The following is a 23812-nucleotide window of genomic DNA, read 5'->3' on the forward strand; positions in this document are numbered from 1 at the left end:
TTTTCTTATCACCAGCACACCGTCAGGACAATTCCGTTTAACGAACTTGCACGACTTTTGCAATATAATATTGTTGTAATATACTTTGCATGGTACTTATGACACATCAGAGAAAAATTTAGCAACAAAACAGTCGTTTTATTGCCGTTTTGATACAATGTAAACAAACCCACCAGCACAGAATCAGGACCCACCAGCACCCGTCAGGACCAAATCACCAGCACAGTACGTTCTCTCGCAGGACAACCATACCCACCGTGATGCTACAACGGTCTTACTAAGTGTGCTGGCAAAAAGATTTAAGGACATTTGTATTATAAGACGATAAACCGTTTTTGCTACACTCGTCTAGACAAACTGTTTCCCATAGATATGTGTATGAGTTTTTGTTCATAAATACTTTATTTTCGTTTGAGGCTACGAATAAAAAAATAACCATCTTTATATAATATGATAAAGTACAATTTGAATGTGTTATTTGTTTTATATCTAAATATGATAATTTATTTTCTATCAAAGATATACACAAGGTCATTTTAAAGTCTTTGATTCATATATCACCGTAGTCAATTCAGAAGCCAGGCGGTCTATTGCATCTACGTCATCTTGATATAACACAGCGTTGTTTACATCGAAAATATTTACAATTAATGACTGTGAAACATGACAGGAAAACATTGAACATTATAAGACGAGAAATAATTGAAATTAAATACAAAACTCTTCTAAGTTCACACTGCCGATCAGACCATCTCGATCAATCTCGATCAAGACAAATTAAACGATCGGGAAACTGGTCTGTGTCAATCGACAAGAATGATCGGGGTGGTCTACATTGGTTGTCATCGATCTGACTTTCTACCCGAGAGTTTTTGACATGTCAAAAACATTCAAGTAAGGATCGAAAAGAGATCGAGAATTCGTCGAGTTGCGGTCTAATTGATTGGGAAAGGATCGTGTAGAGATCGAGTTTGGTCAGAATACATATAGTTTACCTATCAGTACTCCATCATTTTGATCTTTGTTCGACTAATATCCGATCAATTCCCGATCAACGACAACCTGAACGATATGTGATCAAGATAAACTAGACCAATGCCCGATTGTTTCATGATCATAGCGACTTTTATATTTTTCTAATCAGAGATCAACTCGACCAATCCCCGATCTCTACGCGACCACATTTGACCACTCTTCGATCTCTACTCGGCCATTCACGAGTATACATGACTACTACACGATTCTTTACTGCAGCTCTGATTGACTAATTTAGCCTTTAAAGTTTGTTTTTAAGAACACCAATATTATATTTTAACTGTATTTAAAATGGGCTGTTTTTGTTTCACTGTCAGTATCTTCCGTATGATTCAAAAATTGTTATAGGATAAAAATAAGAAAATGTGGTATTATTGCCAATGAGACAACTTTTTACAGGACACCAAATGACACAGAAATTAACAACTTTATGTCACCGTGGCTACAAGCATATTTCAGAAGAATTGTGCACATCCTGTTACAAGCATGAAATTTGGCATCGACCTTCCTCAACTATAACTATTTTATTTCAACTAGGAGGTATTTGAAAAAAAATGTCTCACTTCCGGTAAAATCCAAAATGGCGGACTTCATACCTAAATCAGCCCAAAATCGATGGCTAGTATGTGAAATGGTAGTATTATTATTATAGATTAGATGTCTTCAAAAACCATACTTTCGGTAAAATCAAACATGTCGGACCTTGTACTAAAATAAGCTTATTTTTTAGGGAGGGTAATTGAAATGTGATTCAACGTAATGCATTTTTGCTACTATCATTACATTGTGGAGGAACCTTTCTTTGGTACTTCTCGTGGATACAATGTATAAGACATATGTCTTTAAAACCCTAACTTCCGGTAATATCCAAAATGGTGGACATATAAATATCAAAATTTTACTTTCATATTCAAAATCAAATCTAAATAATACATCTAAAAGTAGTACATAACAAAGGTTTGTACCAAATAGTATGATAGTAGCATGATAATAACACCTTTTCACATACTAACTTGAACCATCGATATTGGATTGATTTAAGTATGATGTCCGCCATTTTGGATTATACCGGAAGTGAGATTTTTTTCCAAATGCCTCCCTTTCTAAATTAAAAAAGTAATAGTTGAAGAAGGTCTATGCTAAATTTCATACATGAATGTGCACAATTTTTCACAAAGCCGCCGTACTAGTATGGTCGAATGTTTACAAACACTTTTTTCATACGCTTTTTGATACAATTTTATTAAACAAATGCGACGAAAGACAAATGATTTATATTTTAATTCGTAATAGATATATGTAAAACAGTTTCAGAAAAGGTTTCCTCAAGGAAATTGAAATTTTATTTTTGGCCAAATTTAGGGAAACTATATGACATATTTACCCCCTTTTTGCAATAGTATTAGTAAATAAAAAAGGCAGGTTGTTGCCATCAATACACTAAAAAAGAAATATATTGAACCATTCGACTACTGTTTATTAGATCTGTGAAAAATACTGATTACATACATATGCACATATATGACACAAAACGTATGCTTAATTTGGAAGGAAGCAAGGAAAGGAAATGATAGAATTTATACTGCCCACCCAGTGTTCGCCTTGTCAGCCACTGAATCATCTAAAATTGTTTGGCACCCTTTGCTGTCTACCTCTTTTTTTTTCTTTTTCTACGCTTTATTGAAGATCCGTCGCAGCTATTAACAATTCAACTGCTTTAGTTCCAGGTAGATATTTTAAATGTAAAACTTTACTCAGACCATCTGTGAACTACTGAATCTAACCAAATAAAAGGAAAACGTGTCTCTTGAAAACAGATAATTCCCCAGCTTGCATTTAACGTTATAAAGAGTCATTACTTAAGAAAGGTAAAAATGAAACCACCCAAATTCGCACTTGATCAGTGTTTTATGGTTTTGCGTGTCATAAAATTTGGTTTAGACTAAAATAAAATTAGAGAACGGAAAGTTATTGTTGGGACGTACGTATACGTACTCACGGACGGACAAGGGTAACACTTAGTGCCTCCTCCGCTGCAGTGGGTGATATATAAAAAAATCAAATGTTTTTATACTGAAATTGGACATACCCGACCTATGCCCGACTATCCCTTCGACGCCTATACGATGAAGTTGATCTAGTCTGGCCGAGATCAGGCTGTTATCGAGTATTGTTGATTTGGTCTAGCTAGTCGAGTAAAGATCGTGAATTGGTCGGAATTATCGAAAATGCATTCAATTAATAGTCGGGTGTGAGTCGAGAAAGAATCGTTAAGAAGTCGTAAATGGTCGGGTTAAGATCGTGTACAGTTGGATAGCAGTCGGGTAGAAGTCGGAAACAGGACCGATCAAGAATTTGGTCACGCTTGGTTGTGGAAATTTGGATAATCGGGAGCATCGAGTTGATCCGATCGGCAGTGTGAACCTAACTTTAGTGAAATCACTCTAGTTTTTATGCCCCACCTACGATAGTAGAGGGGCATTATGTTTTCTGGTCTGTGCGTCCGTTCGTCCGTCCGTTCGTTCGTCCGTTCGTCCGTTCGTCCGTTTGTGTCGCTTCAGGTTAAAGTTTTTGGTCGAGGTAGTTTTTGATGAAGTTGAAGTCCAATCGACTTCAAACTTGGTACACATGTTCCCTATGATATGATCTTTCTAATTTCAATGCCAAATTAGAGATTTTACCCCAATTTCACGGTCCACTGAACATAGAAAATGATAGTGCGAGTGGGGCATTCGTGTACTGAGGACACATTCTTGTTTTGTTATTTTTTTGTTATATTTCAAAATGAAAAACGAATGTCCGCAAATATACATGGACCTGAAATACTTTGGTTTTGGAAAAATCAAAAACGAAAAATGAAAACTTCTTCCTTTTTGGTTTTTCGAGAATTGAAAACCGAAAACACTTTTGGTTTTCATTCTATTATCAGAAATCAAAAACGAAATATGAAAACACTTTTTTGTTTGTTTTTTTATTTTGATATTTCAAATATATAAAGACTTTCTGACCTAGACATGGTTGGTGGACTTTCAAACTAATAGGCGACCAGAGAAAGTAGTACTCTAGCTAATTATTGCTTCAATCATAGTTTTTTGTTTCCATTAATATTTGTTCTGTCTTTTCATCGTTTTTCGTGTTTTCGCGTTTTTGCTGTGCTGTTTTCAGCTTGTCTTCTATGTTTGAGATTGAAATGTCCCTTTAGTACCTAAAGTCTTTTATTTGCAACTGTTTTTGTTTTAAATATAACAGTGCCGTATATAACTCTTTCCCTGAATATTTTTTTTAATATTTGTTAACATTATCGCCAATTGTTGCAGGCTTATTTAGACATTTGTATATGTAGGATAGTGTTTTTTTTAGCTTTTTTCGGTTTTTTTTCATAACTTTCACCCACCCTCTTTTTTTTCTCCGTGTGCAGTAATCTTTATTTCTGTAAAGCAAAACTATACACAGAGCTTTATGTTAAACCAAGATCGACGTTTATGTTACACAAATGTCTCAACAAATCATTAATACATGTATATAAGTTTTTACACTTAATAACAGAAAATGGATATTTACCTATAAATTGACGAACACCATACATACTAAGACGTGAAAACACATTTTGTTTTTGACAAATTATTTAAGTTAAGATATAAACAAACATCTTTAGATCCTACTTGTACTGAATTGAATAGAAAAATCCCAAATTTTGAAAATGAAATAGGTCAAGGTCACTGTTACTTAACAGATGTTTGGAAATTTTAAATTTGCAGCCTATAGGTAAAAAATGTCAATATAAAGTCTTCTTCGGCGATAAAAATATAAAATAAACTCTAAATGTTGGAACAAACTATATTTTTCTATAAAGTGGTTGTATGTGTTTTGGTCCAAATGCATATATGTATGAAAAACAAGCTAAATATGACTCCTGGTATTTTTGTTTTGATCTTTCATCCTGATTAGATAAAATAAAAACGTTACCACTGCAGACAACGACAAGGCTTGTCTTCCTCTTTCCAATGATATAAAATATAGCCGTGTGTAATTCCATTAACCCAAATCGATAAAATTCGTTGATTTGGCACCCTACTATAAGTTTAGGAACAAAATAAGCTAAAAATATGGATAGGTTATTGAGCTCTTTTTCGAGATATAATGAGTTTTACAATATGGCGGGAAAAAGTTGACTTGGACTTTAACCTTATATCTGCATTGGTACAAAATCTGACAAAAAGAAATCAAGAATTACATTTTAAGAGCTATTTACATGATTAAGGTAACACGATACCGAATGACGTTACACCACGAGTTATCGTTCCTGACGTTATCGAATAACGTTCACACATTATGTCATTCAAGCCGATGCATCAGGTTTTGCAATCACAAAGTGATAAAATTATAAAAAAAAAATATTGGGTATTTATGTGACATTTTTTATGGTAACTTTTTCTGGATACTTGATGGAGTAAAGGAAAATAGTTCCGGAACGGAAACGATTACTGTACGGAGTTTAACTTATGTCCTGACAACCTGACAATGTCCTGACAGAAATGAAAATGCTAAATACTTTTTTTATTATTGGAAGGATTAACTTGAAATTTGGAACCAAGCAAGATGAGAACTTATATTTAATAAATAAAAGGGAATAATGAAAAACATAATATAAGAGTTAGAAAACTTGCCCTGACCAAATTGACTTTGAAACTTCTTATGTACTGACAGCTATGAACCAGCGTTGTTTTTTTTTTATTATTATTGACTAGATAGACTTCAAATTCAATACCATGGCAGATTAAAACATTTAATGCAATAATACAAGAAGAAAAAAAGAAAACTTGACCTGACCATCTACATCTACATCTTTCCCGTGACTAATGTCCTGACCGATGTAAATTGTTTATAACTTTTTTTTCTTTGAAGGATCGACTTAAAATTTTATGTCAAGGAAGATTCTGACATAAAATATAGAGATATAAGAAAGGGATCATTTGAAAAATAATAATTAAAGAGTTAGAAAACTTGACCTTACCAACATCGACTCTGCCCTGACTTATGGCCTGACCGATGAGGAAAATGTTAATAATTTTTTTTATACTTCTCATTGTTAATTTTTAAAAATGTATTACTTTACTTTTAAATCTTATGTTTCTTTAAAATTTAAGCATCTAAACGAGTTTTCTACATATAATAGACAGAGTTTTATCACAGGTCTTTATTCTTGAAAGTAGAAATCTAATCTATAGAAACTTAGGATGATGTGTAAAAAAAAACACGGGGAATGGTTGGTACATCTATTAATTCGTGTTAAAATGGTCGTCAAAAACACCGCTCGGGCAAAATGGAAAAAAAGAAATTTATCTGGATGAGAATACGGATAGAATTTAGGCAATAATGCACAATACAAGCAGTCTTATACAGCAACTCATACAAAAATAGTTTGTTTGTATGGAATGTTAAGAAAGTGGTTTTCTTGGTTATTTTGCCGAATATCTTTCTCTATGTTCCAGTATAAAAAGTCTCTGAAACTCATTGTTCTGTACAGAGTGAATCCGATATAGTTTCGGAAATTTTTAAAAATAAAGTGCTAGATTTGTAATCCTATAGACCAAGTCTACACAGGATAAGCAGCAACATCGGAATGAAGCCTGAAAACGTTAACGTAGGATGAGAAATACATGGGAACTTGATTCGGCAAAAATAAAATGAAAAAAGCAGGTCCCGTTACAGTCTGATTAAAGCCATCCCCAATATGTCACTTGCGCCCATATACGCAAGTTGATAGTCGGGACTGGCTATAATCAGACTGGTTTCGTTACAAATTTTTCTCTCTCCAAATTTACAAATAAACGACTGACTAATTATTATTCAAAAAGGAAAATAGAGACTGAAATAGCTAGATCTTGAAATCCTTTAGATTTTATTTTCGTGTTAATTACGCTTGCACGGGTATTTGGTGGCAGTGTGGTGTTTTTGTGTGATTTGAGGTGGAAATAATGTACATGTACAAGTTCGGAGACAACACGACTGAAAAAGAATTAACATAGTTGCCTTTTTAGGCCCTGAGGGACATATTGCTCACATACTTAGGCAGCAACCATTTGATTTTATTGTAATATTAGTATAAAATGTATTAGCATGAGCTTTAGAAACACGATGGAAAGCGAGACTCGCCGAGCTTTCCACTTGTTTCGTAGCGAGTGTAAAAACCTTTTATAAATCTGACAATGTATGTTGCACATAATTTTATATTTTGTTTATAGCCTACAATTTACACCCTAAGGCCTAGGGTAAATAGGGATAAAAATATGGTCACTTGGTCTTCTTCCGACCGGCAATTAAATACTTCCAAAATGAGGCGTCCGTTTGGCTATGCGGAATGTACTATTTATTATAAACTGCGTCTTGAACATGCATAAAATATTTGCCACTGGACGTAAAGTTACCAGCAATCAATCCTACAATTCAAAATCGTCACTTGAAACTAATAGAGCACGCCACATCATATTGTTTCACCCGTGTAAATTCGACCGTCAATCTCACACTTGAGTCTTTTTGCTTCAGGTTTAAATTGTGTACCTGTTTTTAAAGGTGCGCATATCGTCCAGATTTTCTTTTTTTTGTTGTTCATGACAGGTTGCTTGATAAGGCATTTTGAAAAACTCTAAAGGCCCGCAGAGTACAGACTCCGGGTATCATCTCCTACATGTGGAATTTCAAGTTTGAGCTTTTAGGTTTCGCAGTTTGTTTTACTTATAAAGAATGTAAATATGATCTCAAGGTTTGTTTTATAAAATAATTTTCCACAAATGACAGACTGTTGAACTAATAGTGAAATTTTGTATACAGTTTGCAATGTGTGTCCGACTTGCTGAACAAGCAACTCACACATTTATACCACGCAAAGTTAACTATATTAATGTACAAATGTACGTAGCAGGTCAAGAATATAAGTTTTGAATTTTTCTTTGAGTTTTGTTATTTTATTTATCATGCATGAACTATTTGCCACTGAACGTTAAACAACCATCAAAAACAGAGCAATTATATCACTGTTAACTGAATCAAATTTCTCAAGTACTATTTTTCTGCATGGGTGTAGCAATGACACGACCATTGTCATAAAGGATGGAGATAAAAACTCAGTAATTCAAATGAATCACACGTAAAAAATTTCATGTTATTTTCACTCGCATTTAACAAATATATGACTGTATTATGCTCGTTAAGTGTAAAAATCAGACGAGATTAATGTTAAATTCATGTTAGTGAAATTTCTATGTGCAGGACGAAATAAATTTCATCAGTAGAATCTCATATAACTAGGAAATATACGGAAACCTGACAGGGGAAACGAAAATAAAATAAACACCCTTCAGATCCCGACACATTTTGCGGAGAATAACGTTACATTCTGTATTCAATAACGTCACACGTTTTCGGTCAAATTCTAAGGGTATCAATCATTTTTGAAGCCATTTATCTCAAAAACAAGGATGGTGACATATGATTTTCTATACATGTATGAATTCAGTTTGTAATTCTGAATATTATGTTAGTTTTTTGTTGTTCTCCGTATATAAGAACATAGCCATCCATTGGAAAATCTATAAAGGTTAGCCAAAAAACAGGCATCTCCCCTATATACCCAAGTAAATTTGTCGCCAAAATCGACGTTTTCCAATGAAAATACCAAGAAAACAAAAATGGTCACCCCCATTTTTTATTACATATTTCGATGTAACTCGGTGCAAAGAATGCGTATGCGAAAAAGTTTGGAAATCGGGAGATATGCCATTCGGTATCGTGTTACCTTAAGTCTTATATGAAGATAAATGGGTATTATGGGGCAAGATATTTTCACTCATTGGTATCCTAGGGGGAAAACAATGACTCCGAACATCTGACTCATACACCACTACAAATTCATCAGAGTAAATATCATGAATAATATGGGTTTTTTTTCTAAAAAAAAAACCATTAAACTGACTGTTACTTAAACAAGCATGCCAGGACTACTGGTAGGGTTTTTTGCTCACAAAACGATTTTATATAAAATGTTTAGGAAAGTAAATAAACTGTCACTCAAATTAAGGAAAATTTTAATCTGACAGATACAGATCTAGACTTACTAATTATTGACCTTTCCAAACTTGATCAGATCACTAATTTATTTTCACGTAACAAAAGAAGAAAGCTAACTGTGTCAAAATCTCTTAGTAAAACACATCAACGGAATATATAAATATATAACACTTAAACAAACGAAAAACCATTGTATTAGAACGAACTATAAAAATCAGTTGAAAAGGCTTAACTCATCAGATGGATAAAAATACACACAGCACGAGTACCAAACCCTGCAATAAATATATTTATAACAAATAAAAATTATGACGTGGCGGTTGAATTGGACGAGTACATCTCAACAACAAAAAAACACAAGATATTGAAATTTCATATGATTTGTCTATTTATTTGTATTCCTACAATGTTACAATGGGTAATTTAGCCACTGTTTACTAACACTTAGTATGTGCCTGCTCTAACATTTTTCTGTAGTATTCATGTTATTCATATACTAGATAATCAACAATCTTCCTAATTTCTTTTTAAGGATCCGCGACTGTTACTTCAGCCGATTTAGACTTGACACTGATGGTGTGTCTACTCCGCAACATGCATCCAGTGGTGACATCACCTATAAATGGATTTGACAAATTACCTCTCGCTCATGAGATAAGTAATGGCGCCAACATTACACGCTTGAAATATTATAAAAATTTTATAATATCACATTCGAAGTATGGTACGATATCCAATGTAGATTTCAGTAGAATCTGGGTAGATTTAGAGCAGGTATTTACATTTAAAAATTGCGATAGAATTTAATGTTGCCAGAAACAATGGTTTTGCATGCACCTTAGTTTCATAATAGGTCAGTTTACAGAAGGTGTATAACAACATCCAGATGGATAAAAAATTTCACAAGGTTCAAAAGGCTCTTTGAATTGACATCAATTCCAAAAACGTACACAAACATTCAAGCTTCAACCGGGTTTTATATTTCAGAACGTTTGCCAATGCAGATTGATTAATGTGGACTTTTAGTATCTTGTGTACAGTTGGCTCATTTGGAATCGTATCACATCTTCTTATTTTTGTATTCTATATTAAAATGAAAAATTTATAGGAATTCGTATTATCAAATATAAGAAGTTTTTAAGAAACAAAAGTTCCAACGTCCTCTTATAAAGTTGACCTGAGATGAATTTTACAATTTGCACAGTTCTCTATTTGTCTTATAGTTCACAAAGATTTGATACTTTTCGAGAGTTGTAAAATTAGATATGAGCGCTCCTGGTGCAGTTTTACCTATAAATGGGTTACGGGTGCAAGTAATTTATACTGTGTAAACATCATATCTTTAAACAAATAGTTGTAGTAATCCGCTTTTGATTTATTTAAAGAATGTTCACAAGGATTCATATATCGTTCAATGAAGGCATATGCTTTGTAAAAACGCACGCTGATTTGACATTCCATTAGTTATCTACATTATAATACTTGTTTGTCCTCTTTTTTAAATAATTCAAAATTTGTTGGACATGTTTATTACATCAATTTCACTGAAAAGAAAATAAATTTGACCCAATTCATTCTATTTTTTCTGCTGACATAATACAAAATACAAATAGGTACAGAAAGACTGTTACTTACAAATGTTTTTCTGTTGACATACAGTGGAGATCACTTCTAACCTCTCATTAAATCTGTCAGAATCTGTCAGGAGAACTGTTCTAGGACAGTACGTAGAACTGTCAGCTTGACACCTTTTAGTCAGTTCTAGCTAGAACAGTTCTAACCTAAAACTGATTTGGTCAGTTCTACCTAGAACTCATTTGGACAGTTCTACCTAGAACTGATTTGGACAGTTCTACCTAGAACTGATCCTGACAGTTCTGCCCTATAACAGTTTTAGACAGTTCTACATTGTACCTAGAACTGACTAAAATTTTGGTCAGTTCTACTTCTAGAACAGTTTTACGGTTAGAATTGATTACAAATTGAAAATATGTGTTTAAATTAAACTTAAACTGACCATATTCGCTCTACATCATGTAAAATCTATATATCTTTAGCCGCAAACTGCAGTAATCCAGTTATATTTTTAGGCAAGGATGTATTGTACAAATTCCAGCAATTATATTGGAAAACAATGACTTAAAAATTTTGTTCCAATCAATTTATAGTGCCATCATGTCCCCTTTTTATTCAAAATATAGAATCGTAAACAAATATCTGTAGTTTTCATACTTCAGACTGAGTCATGTAATAAAATATTTTCACCGCATCAACCAAAAGTGACCACATTTTCTTTTTTTATATGTAAATCTATATAGCTGCACAGTATTTAAGTTATAATTTTAGGTCAAGAGGGACTGTAGCATATAAATAACTGCAATATTGGAAATCAATGACCACAATTTTTTTCGCATCAATTGAGAGTGCAAGCATTTCCTATTTTTATTCAAAATATAGCATCAGAAACAAATATCAGTAGCTTTAATATCTCACACTGACTCCTGTAATAAAATTGTTTGTCTGTATCAATCAAAACTGACCATATTTGAAAGCATCAACCTAAATGGACCATATTTGACCGCATCAACCAAAACTGACCATATTTTACCGCATCAACCAAAACTATCCATATTTGGTCTTTTTTATGTAACTCTTATAGTCGCATAGTAAATTTGTAATATTTTTTATGTTAAGATGGATTGTATAATACAAATGATAGAAATATTTCGTTTTCATCAATTTAGAGTGCCAGCATGTCCTCTTTTTATTCTAAATATTGCATCTTAAAACAACTATCAGTAGTTTTCATACCTCAGACTGACTGGTATAACAAAATTATTTGTCCGCATGATCAACCAAAACTGACCATAATTGCACTTTATTATGTACATGATTTAAATCTTGTTAGCCGCAAAGTAAATCACATATATTTTTATATTAGGATGGATTGTTTAATAAAAATGAAAGCAATGACTACCATGAATACACAATTATGCTCGCATCAGCTTATAGTGCAAGCATGTCCTCTTTTTATATTCAAAAGTTTGAATCGTAAACTAATTTCAGTAGTTTTGATATCTCAGACCGACTCATATAAACAAAAAAGTTTTTCCGCATCAACCAAAACTGACCATATTTGACAGCATCAACCAAAACTGACCATATGTGACAACATCAACCAAAACTGACCATATTTACACTTTATTATGAAAATCTAAATATATATATATATGTATAGTAGCATAGTAAATCACTTATAGTTACATATCAAGATGGATTGTATATTCAAATGACAGCAATATTGGAAAAATTTCCACATCAATTTAGAGTTTCAGCATGTCCTTTATTTATTCAAAAAATTGAATTGTAAACAAATTTCAGTAGTTTCGATATATCAGACTGTTTCGTTTTAACAAAATTATTTGACCACATCAACTAAAACTGAACATATTTACACTTTATCAAATAAATATATATGGATTCATTGTAAACCAATAATATTTCTTTGTCAGGACGTATTTGTGGCGATATCAGATCGCAGTAGAATCGTAGTGAGAGCGCAGTAAGATCGTGGTAAGAACGCAAAGGTCGCTGTACCATCGTAGTTCTTACCACGACTCAACCACGCATCCACTACGACTATAACACGTTTATACAACGCTGTTTAAGCATAGTACGATTTTAGCACGCTCATGCCGTCCTCATTGCGGGTATTTTACGTCCCGACTACAATCATACTACGAACATCAAGCTCATTGTCATTTCCATTTAAAATATATAAAAGCTCTCCAGCTTTTGTTTGTGTGTATGTAATTTGGATCTCTTGTCCTTTTTTCTCCAACGGCTCAACTATGCATGACACATCTGTGTCACCCTTACTTTCTTGCTCTCAAGCATGGTCATTGATCTTGATAGACCAGAAATAAGTCGTGATTGAGGTTGGATTGGTCGGTCCGACATATTTCGTCCGAATCATAATCGTTACTAGCAGATCTCCCACTGCCTCTACCTATACCACTACGCCCACGAGTTCTGGTTAGATTTTTGTTGCATGACTGCATTGTTTCCGGGAAACCCTACGTATCAATAATAAACAGAAGGAGTGCTACAGTATTTATATAGAACACGATGTTGACGATACATGTATATTGCTGTGAGTGTAGTAAGATCGCAGTATAACAATGGTTCTCCGTTAAAGCGCCCATTTTATGACATTATTTTGTCCCGCCGTAAGAAAGCAAACATAACGACTTCCAGTTATATACTCGTAGCTTGTTATACTTATATCTGAGAGTTTTAAATTTCTTTATTATCTATATTTTTAATTTTTATAAAGGTTAGTACATATTGCACCACGATGGTGATCGTACCGGCCGTCCATAATGTTTTCTTTGAAAAGCTGAAATTTCCGTTGATGGATAAAAGACCAACCAGGACAAAATATTTAGTACACTATAGAGTGTAATATGAGTTTAATTTGATCATAAGGTTACCATAAATAATTTTATTTATAACAATGGTCATTTAGTGCAAGTTACATCAGTCTGAAAAACGAAGCAAAGTTGAAAACTGTAGAGATTTGTTAAGCGTGTAATCTCCGTGGAATAGCCAATTCTTAAAAAACATCAATTTTGAAAATAAATTCCACATCCAACAGATCGATATCGGTGTCAACATTAAATTTTAGTACAACTTCAATCTTTAGATATACATATTATGGTTCATAAATGACGAAATCGTCGAAATGTAACCTCCGTGGAATGTAATCTCCGTTGACATTTTGGTAAAGAGTGCTTTCTATCACGTCCGCACTTTTATCGAGTATGGCATACCAAAGAAACATATTAGATAGTTATAATGGATTGCGAATAAATCACTTACAGATCAATAATATATTGTAATTCAGACGACATAAGAAGACACCTTGTAACAATTTTTATAAATCAATTGTTTGAGTGTAACAGAGTTGCTTCTTTCTCAAATCTAGAAGAAGAAAAAAAAACGAACCGGATGTTTTTATATCAATCGTAATGCATGTAAATAATTTAGACCTGTTTTCAATATTTAAGATATGAAGCTTCTATATGATTAATATAAATTTGATTCGGAATTCAATACGATTTAACAATTATGCAATTGCAAAAAGCTATAAAAATTGTTCTTTCTTTTTTTTTTGTGTTGCACAAGGAGAGAAGCTTTTAATTTCTTTCTTCGAAATAAGAACGTCGGTTGAAAAGGCATGATATATTGTCTGCTACATTTATTAACAACACCTTGTACAAAAAATAACCAGATGCTCCGCAGGGCGCAGCTTTATACGACCGCAGAGGTTGAACCCTGAATGGTTGGGGCAAGTATGGACACAACATTCAAGCTGGATTCAGCTCTAAATTTGGATTGTGATTAAATAGTTGACACAGCATAGGATTCTGACACAGAATGAATGTGGTCTAATGAACTTAAAATTTTTGAGCAATTCACTATGCATTTGAATATTAATCCTCTCAAAAAAATGTTTGAAGAAATTTTCTTTTTATTTATGAAATCTGAAATGAGAAAAATTTAACCCCCCCCCATTTTGTTTTCACATCCTCCTTTCCCTTTTTCCAAAACTGATCCCAATTCAAATTTCTAATGGAGTTTGCAACAATAACTACTCATTTAAATACATCATAAAATATTGAAATGTAAAAAAGTGCTTGTTATTACTGAATGGTAAAGATTGTTTTAATCTATCAGTTGGAAGTAAAAGTGAATATACATTGTATATTGTATAAAACAATGATTTAAGTTGATTCAACTACTATTCTGGACAAAGAAAGATAACTCCAATTGAAATCCAATTGGAATTTCTTGCTATTGCACAATATTGTGCAATTAGATATTTCTTGCTATTGTGCAATACTGTGCAATTGAAAAGACTTGCTATTGCACAATACTGTGCAATTGAAGATTTCTTGCTATTGCGCAATACTGTGCAATGGAAAATTTCTTGCTATTGCACAATACTGTGCAATTGAAGATTTCTTGCTATTGCTGAATACTGTGCAATTGAAAATTTCTTGCTATTGCACAATACTTAATATAATAATTTTGGATCCTGATTTGGACCAACTTGAAAACTGGGCCCATAATCAAAAATCTAAGTACATGTTTAGATTCAGCATATCAAAGAGGCCCAAGAATTCAATTTTTTTTTAAATCAAACTTAGTTTAATTTTGGACCCTTTGGACTTTAATGTAGACCAATTTGAAAACGGGACCAAAAATTAAGAATCTACATACACAGTTAGATTTGGCATATCAAAGAACCCCAATTATTCAATTTTTGATGAAATCAAACAAAGTTTAATTTTGGACCCTTTGGGCCCTTAATTCCTAAACTGTTGGGACCAAAACTCCCAAAATCAATACCAACCTTCCTTTTAAAGTCATAAACCTTGTGTTTAAATTTCATTGATTTCTATTTACTTAAACTAAAGTTATTGTGCGAAAACCAAGAATAATGCTTATTTGGGCCCTTTTTTGCCCCTAATTCCTAAACTGTTGGAGTTGGAACCAAAACTCCCAAAATCAATCCCAACCTTTCTTTTGTGGTCATAAACCTTGTGTCAAAATTTCATAGATTTCTATTAACTTAAACTAAAGTTATAGTGCGAAAACCAAGAAAATGCTTATTTGGGCCCTTTTTGGCCCTTAATTCCTAAAATGTTGGGACCAAAACTCCCAAAATCAAAATGAAACCTTCCTTTTGTGGTCATAAACCTTGTGTTAAAATTTCATAGATTTCTATTCACTTTTACTAAAGTTAGAGTGCGAAAACTAAAAGTATTCGGACGACGACGACGACGACGACGACGACGACGACGCAGACGACGACGCAGACGACGACGCCAACGTGATAGCAATATACGACGAAAATTTTTTTCAAATTTTGCGGTCGTATAAAAAGCAGTTAAATAGATTAAGGTGGTACCTAACACTACAGGGAGATAACTCTGTAAAGTCAGCTAAACGTTTTAATTACGTTGTGTTGTAAAAGGAATATTAAGCTTCTCAATGATCAAAATTAGTGTTTGTCAAACTGCTATATAACCAGTGTATTTTTTCTGACAAAACGGTTGGTTCAAAATTTTTGAAATTTTTATATTTTTGTTAAAGGGTCAAAGTAAATACTTTAACAAAATTTTATGAAAATTAAACGAGCCAAATAAATTTTAGTGAAAGTGTTGGGTACCACCTTAAACAAAACTATCCGTCAAAATGCTATATATTGCGGTCTGTATTAGGGGTGGAGATCTACATTTCTGTATTCTATAATTCTTTTAGCCATTTTTCTCTATTCAGTTAGATATATATGCCCTTCTATTTAAAATTCTTAGGTTCAGTTCCTGCATTTGAAAACTTCCGTATATAATATTTTGACAATATATAGTGTCTTGTCTGTATCAAAAATATACGTATAACGACACTTCTCCGTATAGCCCCTCTTTTTTATTCTGTCCCTGTACTGCATAAATAATACCAAACAAACAAACAAACCATGTTTAAAATAAGTATAAAACTTGGAGAAAAAAAAGTATTTCAATTTCTTCGAAATCAGTTGGATTTCTGGGATAATAAACAAAAGGAAAGATGATATGAGGCATACTTTATCATATTTTCCTTGTGATTCGAGGATAAGTAATGAGGAGCTGAATGTTCAGTTTTATAACAGTGACAGTACCGGTAGCGAACCGACATTAAGAGAAATCTGAAATCGGATAAAATAAAAATTTGATCACCAAAAAGATTTTATCATTGATTACTCATCTGTCCAACACAACATAGAAAGAGACATAAGTTATCAATCAACTGTTTTGGTGATTAGTGAAATATATTTTATATATGTTGAGTATGTTTGTTTTGTTCATGCATTGTTGACAATGTAATGGAATTTGATGCGACTGTCATACAAGTGAGAGGTTTAGCTAGCTATAAAACCAGGTTCAATCCACCATTTTCTACATTAGAAAATGCCTGTACCAAGTCAGGAATATGACAGTTGTTATCCATTCGTTTGATGTGTTTGGACTTTTGATTTTGCCTTTTGATTTTTGATTTTCCTTTTTGAATTTTCCTCGGAGTTCAGTATTTTTGTGTTTTTACTTTTTGGTACTAAAAAAATGTTATACCCAAAAAATTGAAGACAATGTCTTCCGTCCTCGAGCATCAGTATGAAAATTAAAACGTACGAATTATGACAATGTTTTGATTCTGCAAATCCTTACAATTCCAATCAATGGTCAATTTATATATTTTGGAATTATAAAGATACCTAAGGTTTTAAACTTCATCAATCAATGTTACATTTGACTGATTTGACTTTTTTTTTTTGTGAGTCATTTTCGTCATATAGCTCATCAACTCTTTCTATTCTTTCATATCTTTTGATTTCAAATACTTGTCGCTGAGGCGTAAATGATGAAGATCAATCAAATATAGTGCCCGCTTCGGACGCATGAAATTTATAATTTTTTTTTCGACCACTTTTGCAGATCTTTTTATTATCGGATTATCGTGGTCTGACATCTGTCACGAACTAATTTTTTTTAAGGTGAATAAAATTAAATATTAAATACGAGAAGGATGTAAGGTTAAATTTGCCTATAATAGAAAACGAAATGACAAGTTAACTCATGCAAGATCGTGATTATTGCGAAAAACACTGAACGGATGCTTATATGAATGTATAACATTTGCATCGCTTATTTCATTTGACCAGTTGCGTTTACAACCAATTTGAAAGTTCAACGTTTCTTTAGAAATGATCTACTAGAATATTGTCAATAATGCATTTAATATGCAGAAAACGGAAAGTTTCATTTATCTTTAAATCATTTATTTCTGTTATTTTTAATTCACCGTATTCTTATTTTTCATAATTATTTTTTAATCTATAAACCACTTCCTATATCTTGGATTAATTCAAATAACTTTATGATATTCAAGCGGAATACAATGCATAGTACTATTAGTATAAGATTATCTACAAAAAAAGCTGTTCAATTAGTCGTTACTGGTTGTCTTAAAATCGAAGTTGCGAGATTAATAGACTAAAACTAACCATCAAAGAGGATGAATAAAATATCTATGAAAAATGATTTTATATTTATATTTTGCTGGATCATTTTTTGTCGTGTCTGTCTCATCATTGCTTTTTTATATATTTATATTGAACCTTTTTAAATTCTTTATCAACGGCAACGCATGTAACATCTTATTTATTTTTTGAATATTCTTCTCCCGCTCATAAATCTGCCTGAAATATTTGCCACTGTACGTCCAGAAAACATCAATCAATAAATCATATCTCCTCTAAAGTTGTAGTAATATACTAACTGTTAACATTATCAAATAAGTGATTCGTTTAAATTCTAGTCAGATATTATCAGTTACACAGAATGTTAGTGACCTAATACGATAAATTCGGGGTCAATAAATTCCATAAGGGGTTTGAGCGAAAATAGAACCTCATATGGAATTTACTGACCCTGTATATCGTATCAGGTCACTTACACACTGTGTAACGAATTTATCGTGCCGACTATCTTTATTAGTTGAATTTTGAATTTTAGACTCGTGTCTCATTTGCAATCATACCACATCTTCTTAATTGTTATATTAAAGTGTTAAAGTGTTCAGTTTTAAAAAACTTACTCCCATTGGTCTGCTATATGTATATAAAATACTAATATACACTTCTCGTCTCTCTCCTAAAATTTTTCCCAAATTTTCGATACAATGAACAAAAAGGTTTTAAAGGAAGTAACCCATCAAAGATACAAGGTCATACAAGGGTTGTGCTTCGTCTTTGAAAGAATTTTTCAAAACAGTTCAAAGCAAGGAATTCATGCGTTATACGCCATACTTGTGCATTTTGAAATTAAAACAGTTGATTTATATATATGTTTTCGATATCAATATGACCACATCAATGATAATTCATTGTAACACAGATTGGTAAATAGGATGATGACGAAAAAGAGGAGAATTCAGTGGCGTTTTATGTGCATATTTGGGTTGAAAGCATGTTAATACGATTTTGTTATTTATTCTGCTTTGTACAATACTAAAAAGCTGAGTCGATTGTTTATCGTACTTGTTCATACATAAAAGGCTAAATTGAAGATTTATCACATTGATTTGGGTTAAAGAGATAACAAAAAGAGTTATATATATATATATATATATATATATATAAGTACGTCTGAGTCAGTGACAACTCTACAACAGATGTATCCATCGGATCGCCATCAATGATGGTGATACATGGCTGTGTACATAATGTATATACAACTCGTCTAAACATCAACCCAACAATGTTAGATCTGTAAATTTGCTTACGCAAATTTTTGGTTCTTCCCTCGCCGGGATTCGAACCCATGCTACTGTGATATCGTGACACCAAATCGCCTGCACTGCAGCCGTCCCGCTAGACCACACGACCACCTGGGCTCTCAAAAAAAGAGCTTTCGCTGGCCGTGTGTTACCTTTCTTCGTCAGTTTTAATCTAGCGGCGTACTACAGTACATGATATATAAGGCATGAAGATGTTATTGTTACAGATCAGCTAAATTATCTATAGTAAAGGATCCTACAAATTAATGTAATATACAGTCTGTATATTAGAGAAGATGTTATTGTTACAGATCAGCTAAATTATCTATAGTAAAGGATCCTACAAATTAATGTAATATACAGATCTGTAACAATAACATCTTCATGCCTTATATATCATGTACTGTAGTACGCCGCTAGATTAAAACTGACGAAGAAAGGTAACACACGGCCAGCGAAAGCTCTTTTTTTGAGAGCCCAGGTGGTCGTGTGGTCTAGCGGGACGGCTGCAGTGCAGGCGATTTGGTGTCACGATATCACAGTAGCATGGGTTCGAATCCCGGCGAGGGAAGAACCAAAAATTTGCGAAAGCAAATTTACAGATCTAACATTGTTGGGTTGATGTTTGGACGAGTTGTATATATATATACAATAATAATAATGCCTGAATATCATGCTTAAATTTCAACTAACAAGAAAAAGAAATAAACGTTTACGTGAATCAATAAAAAAAAGTTTTTAGAATTTTGGCATTGAAAATCACGACGTCAAAGGGAAATAAAATGACGTTAATTTTTTTTTATTGTTTTATTATCTAAACTGTCTCGATGATTACAAATTTACGGTAGCACATTACATGCTGAAATTTATAGGGTGGATAGAATACACTATGAAGATGTTCTATGTTCTTTATAAACAAGTTTCGCTGTAATTAATATTTTATCAGTTTTTACTCTGACGTTGGGCGCTTTAACGGAGAACTAGTGAATTATAAACGTGGTATGATAGTAGTATGTTCGTGCTATAATCGCAGTAGAAGCGTGGGAAGATCGTGTTGCAATCGGATAAATCGTGGTATGATCTAAGTGATAACGTGAAGAGCGTCGAAAGATCTTGAGAAGCGAAGAAGGTAAATGAGGACGTAGTAGCGACGTGAAAGAAACGAACATTTACATTTTCATGCCGCTCATACTGCGAGCTCACCACGATCTGAATTTATTTTAGATCGCGAAGAGGGTGGTGCGATCGCGGTCTAAAATAGTGGGACTGGGGCTTAAATGACAATAACTACAATTATGGTTTGGTATATTATTCAAATTAATGATACTTTAGTCTATTATGTATTTTTAATAAATCTAAATATGTGCATTTGCTACTTATCTATAAAAGTTTTTGTGCGAAGGGAAAAAAGAAAAGAAATTAATTTTAATAAAATAAAATTATCATATTCATAAAATAGGAATGATATTTAGTCATCTTTATCGCAAAATCAATTTAAACTATGTAAACAGTATACAACAGCTGTTACTATGTAAATGAGGTTGATACAATTTAATGTTAAAGTCATATGAAAACTCAAATTAAAAGCAAATATGCATATGTATTTTAAACAAAATGGATAGTTGTCCTTATCAAACTTATGTACCTAAATATTTTTCTGAAGACAAAATCATGGATTTGTCCACATTTAGAAAAAGTTAACCTTTTTTAATTGCTTGCTTTCCGGAAGCAATTCGCCGACATATTTTCCGTATTCAAAGTGATCTTAGCGCGACTCTACTCGTGAAAATCCGGTGATCGCAATACGCATGGATCTGTCATGTAAATAAACTGTTATCTGATTGTACATGTTATACTCTTGCTCATTATCCATGCTTCTTTGTGTTTACTATAAGGCATCAATCGGTAATCGTCGGCTTCAAAATACGACAGGTAATGAGCGGCCATATTTTCACTTTAAAACAGACAGAGAGAGAGAAAAATGACGATTATACGATATGTTTGTGTAAAAAATGATAACATCATGCACAGAAGACTAAGTTTAAGATAAATACATGCAGTGGTTCAAGAAATGGATAAGCCTTATTATTGTTCACCAGTCACTCGCTTGATATGACTTTAACAATGTATGGCTATAGCCATGAAAACGAACGATGTAAACAAAATATTTTAACAACTTTGTATCTTTGCGATGTTAACGATGTCAATTATGTTAACAATATGTAAGAGTTCGGACAATGTAAACGATGTTGACACGATATCGATCGTGTTAACGTTGTATACATCACCATGAAAACGATGGGAACACAATATTTTTACAACATAGTATACACAGCGATGTAAACGATGAAAACAATATATTATAATTAGGTGAAGATTTTTTCTTTTAAAAGTATTTCTTATTTTCCAGGCAATCACAGCTCTTGATAATTCAGCAGCCACTGCCGCAAGTTTAAAGGATGCAAAAACACATACACTTGATTCGGGAATGGCAAAATTGTTGTCAACTCAAAATATTCTTGACACCAAGGTTTCTTATCTACAAGAACAATTTGTTATATATACTGATAACAAAACAAAAGAAAACGAAGAACTTAAACAATTAATTGAAGATCAAAAGGCAGAAATGACAAAAACTAGTGTCAATTTTGATTTTGAAGTTAAGGAACGGAAAGGAAATGAAGATAGTCTATCTAAACGATTAAATTTAAGCGAAACAGCACTGTTTGAATATAAAGAAAGAGTTGCAGCTCTTGAAAAAGATTTAGAAGAATTACAGTATTTTCAACGGCTACTTGCTTCAGAATTTAATAAAATGGAAACAATTGTTAAAGAAAGCAAGGAGGAGAAGGAAACCTCTGAAAAGCAAATACAATCGATGTGTTGTCAAGTGAATGCTTATATATGCAAAAACGAAGAAAGAATGAATGCATTTGAGACCAAATCTGAAATGTTTGATGAAACACTTTTAAATGTACAAAAAGATGTTGACAGCCTCAAATTAGAATCAGGTATATTTGTCTCATTTTATTAGCACCGAACAAATATGAGTTTTACTATCCCTCTGGTATCTTTAGTCCCTGTCTTATAAAGCACTTCGTACATTTGGTGCATACGGAACGCCTTATTTATTAACCTGCATCAGAAACACTCAACCAAAATATGTTAAGTCAAAAACTTATATCTACATGAAGGGAATGTACAGTTATACATATAAATGTTTAATGCATTATTAAACAAGTCAACGTTAAATAAATAATTTGATTTTATCAAAAATAATTTGATAAACACTTTAGCTACCAAGCATTTTTTTTATAATTTATCCGGTAACCACTGATGCAAAATATTGTTTACCAACTATTTATTTACCTACATATACTATTGCTTATAGTGCTATCTTGATTTGTAAGGTAGAGAGTTCTGAATTTAAAAAAATGATATAAAAGATATATAATATATTCCTTTACTGTTAAGGATACATAACATAATAAAAGTGTGTCAAATTTCGGATTTGATACAGGCATTTACCATTGAAACTAGATAAAATGCCCGTAGCGCTTTGATCAATTATTTGATAAGGTATGCTCAGCTCTAAACATTGAAAAGCAGGGATGTATAAATAATTTGTAGACACGTTAGGTGCTTATATTACCAGTTGTAACAGAAATATTTGGTCAAATTTATTTAAGACAAACTCTACCTGAAGGAATTGAAACCTAATTGTCTTAATTATTTCTAAATATTTCTACGGGAACTTTGTGAAAAGGTATGCTATAAATCATAAAAGTAACGAAGCATTGACTACCAAGCTGGCTAACCTTTCACAAAAATGTGATATCGAACATGAGCGCTGTTATTTTTTTTGTTGTTTTTTTTTTAATTGGGATCGTCTTTAGCGCATTTCTGATGTTACGTCGATCAAGATTCAAATTACATTGTCAAAAAAAACCATTCTAATAGTAAACAAGACATTTAAGAGCATGTTCTATTCCTATGTTGGTAATATTAACTAATTACTTATAATTTTAGAAAGTGTCAGGATACAGACAACACGTGTTTCAAAAAGAGTGGAAGATGTAATTATACAAACACTAGATGAAGACCACATACCTAAGCATATTCGAGGTATGGATGATTTAATCTTACCCATTCTAAATTATTTAGATTAGTATGTTTGTTCTTATATCATAATGTCTTTCAATTTTTACGTGAAAAGACCTTTAGATTTTTTTCTGGATATTAGGTATTTCTCTTATTCCGTGGAAAGACCTTTTGATTTTGTTCTGTGTTTTCCTCTCTTACGACAATTTTTTTTATATCAACTTGCTCA

General features: G+C 32.6%; 1 protein-coding gene across 1 annotated transcript in view; it reads left to right on the forward strand.

Moving 5' to 3' along the window:
* LOC139528937 (serine/threonine-protein phosphatase 6 regulatory ankyrin repeat subunit B-like) overlaps positions 1-23812 on the forward strand; it is an 81644-nt gene that overhangs the window by 44498 nt on the left and 13334 nt on the right. The window contains exons 3-5 of the mRNA XM_071325185.1: positions 9635-9876; positions 21893-22493; positions 23512-23607. Of these exons, the coding sequence (XP_071181286.1) occupies positions 9635-9876; positions 21893-22493; positions 23512-23607 (939 nt within the window). The remainder of the gene's footprint in view (positions 1-9634; positions 9877-21892; positions 22494-23511; positions 23608-23812) is intronic.

Source organism: Mytilus edulis, chromosome 6 (assembly GCF_963676685.1).
Source record: "Mytilus edulis chromosome 6, xbMytEdul2.2, whole genome shotgun sequence".
Classification (NCBI taxonomy): domain Eukaryota; kingdom Metazoa; phylum Mollusca; class Bivalvia; order Mytilida; family Mytilidae; genus Mytilus; species Mytilus edulis.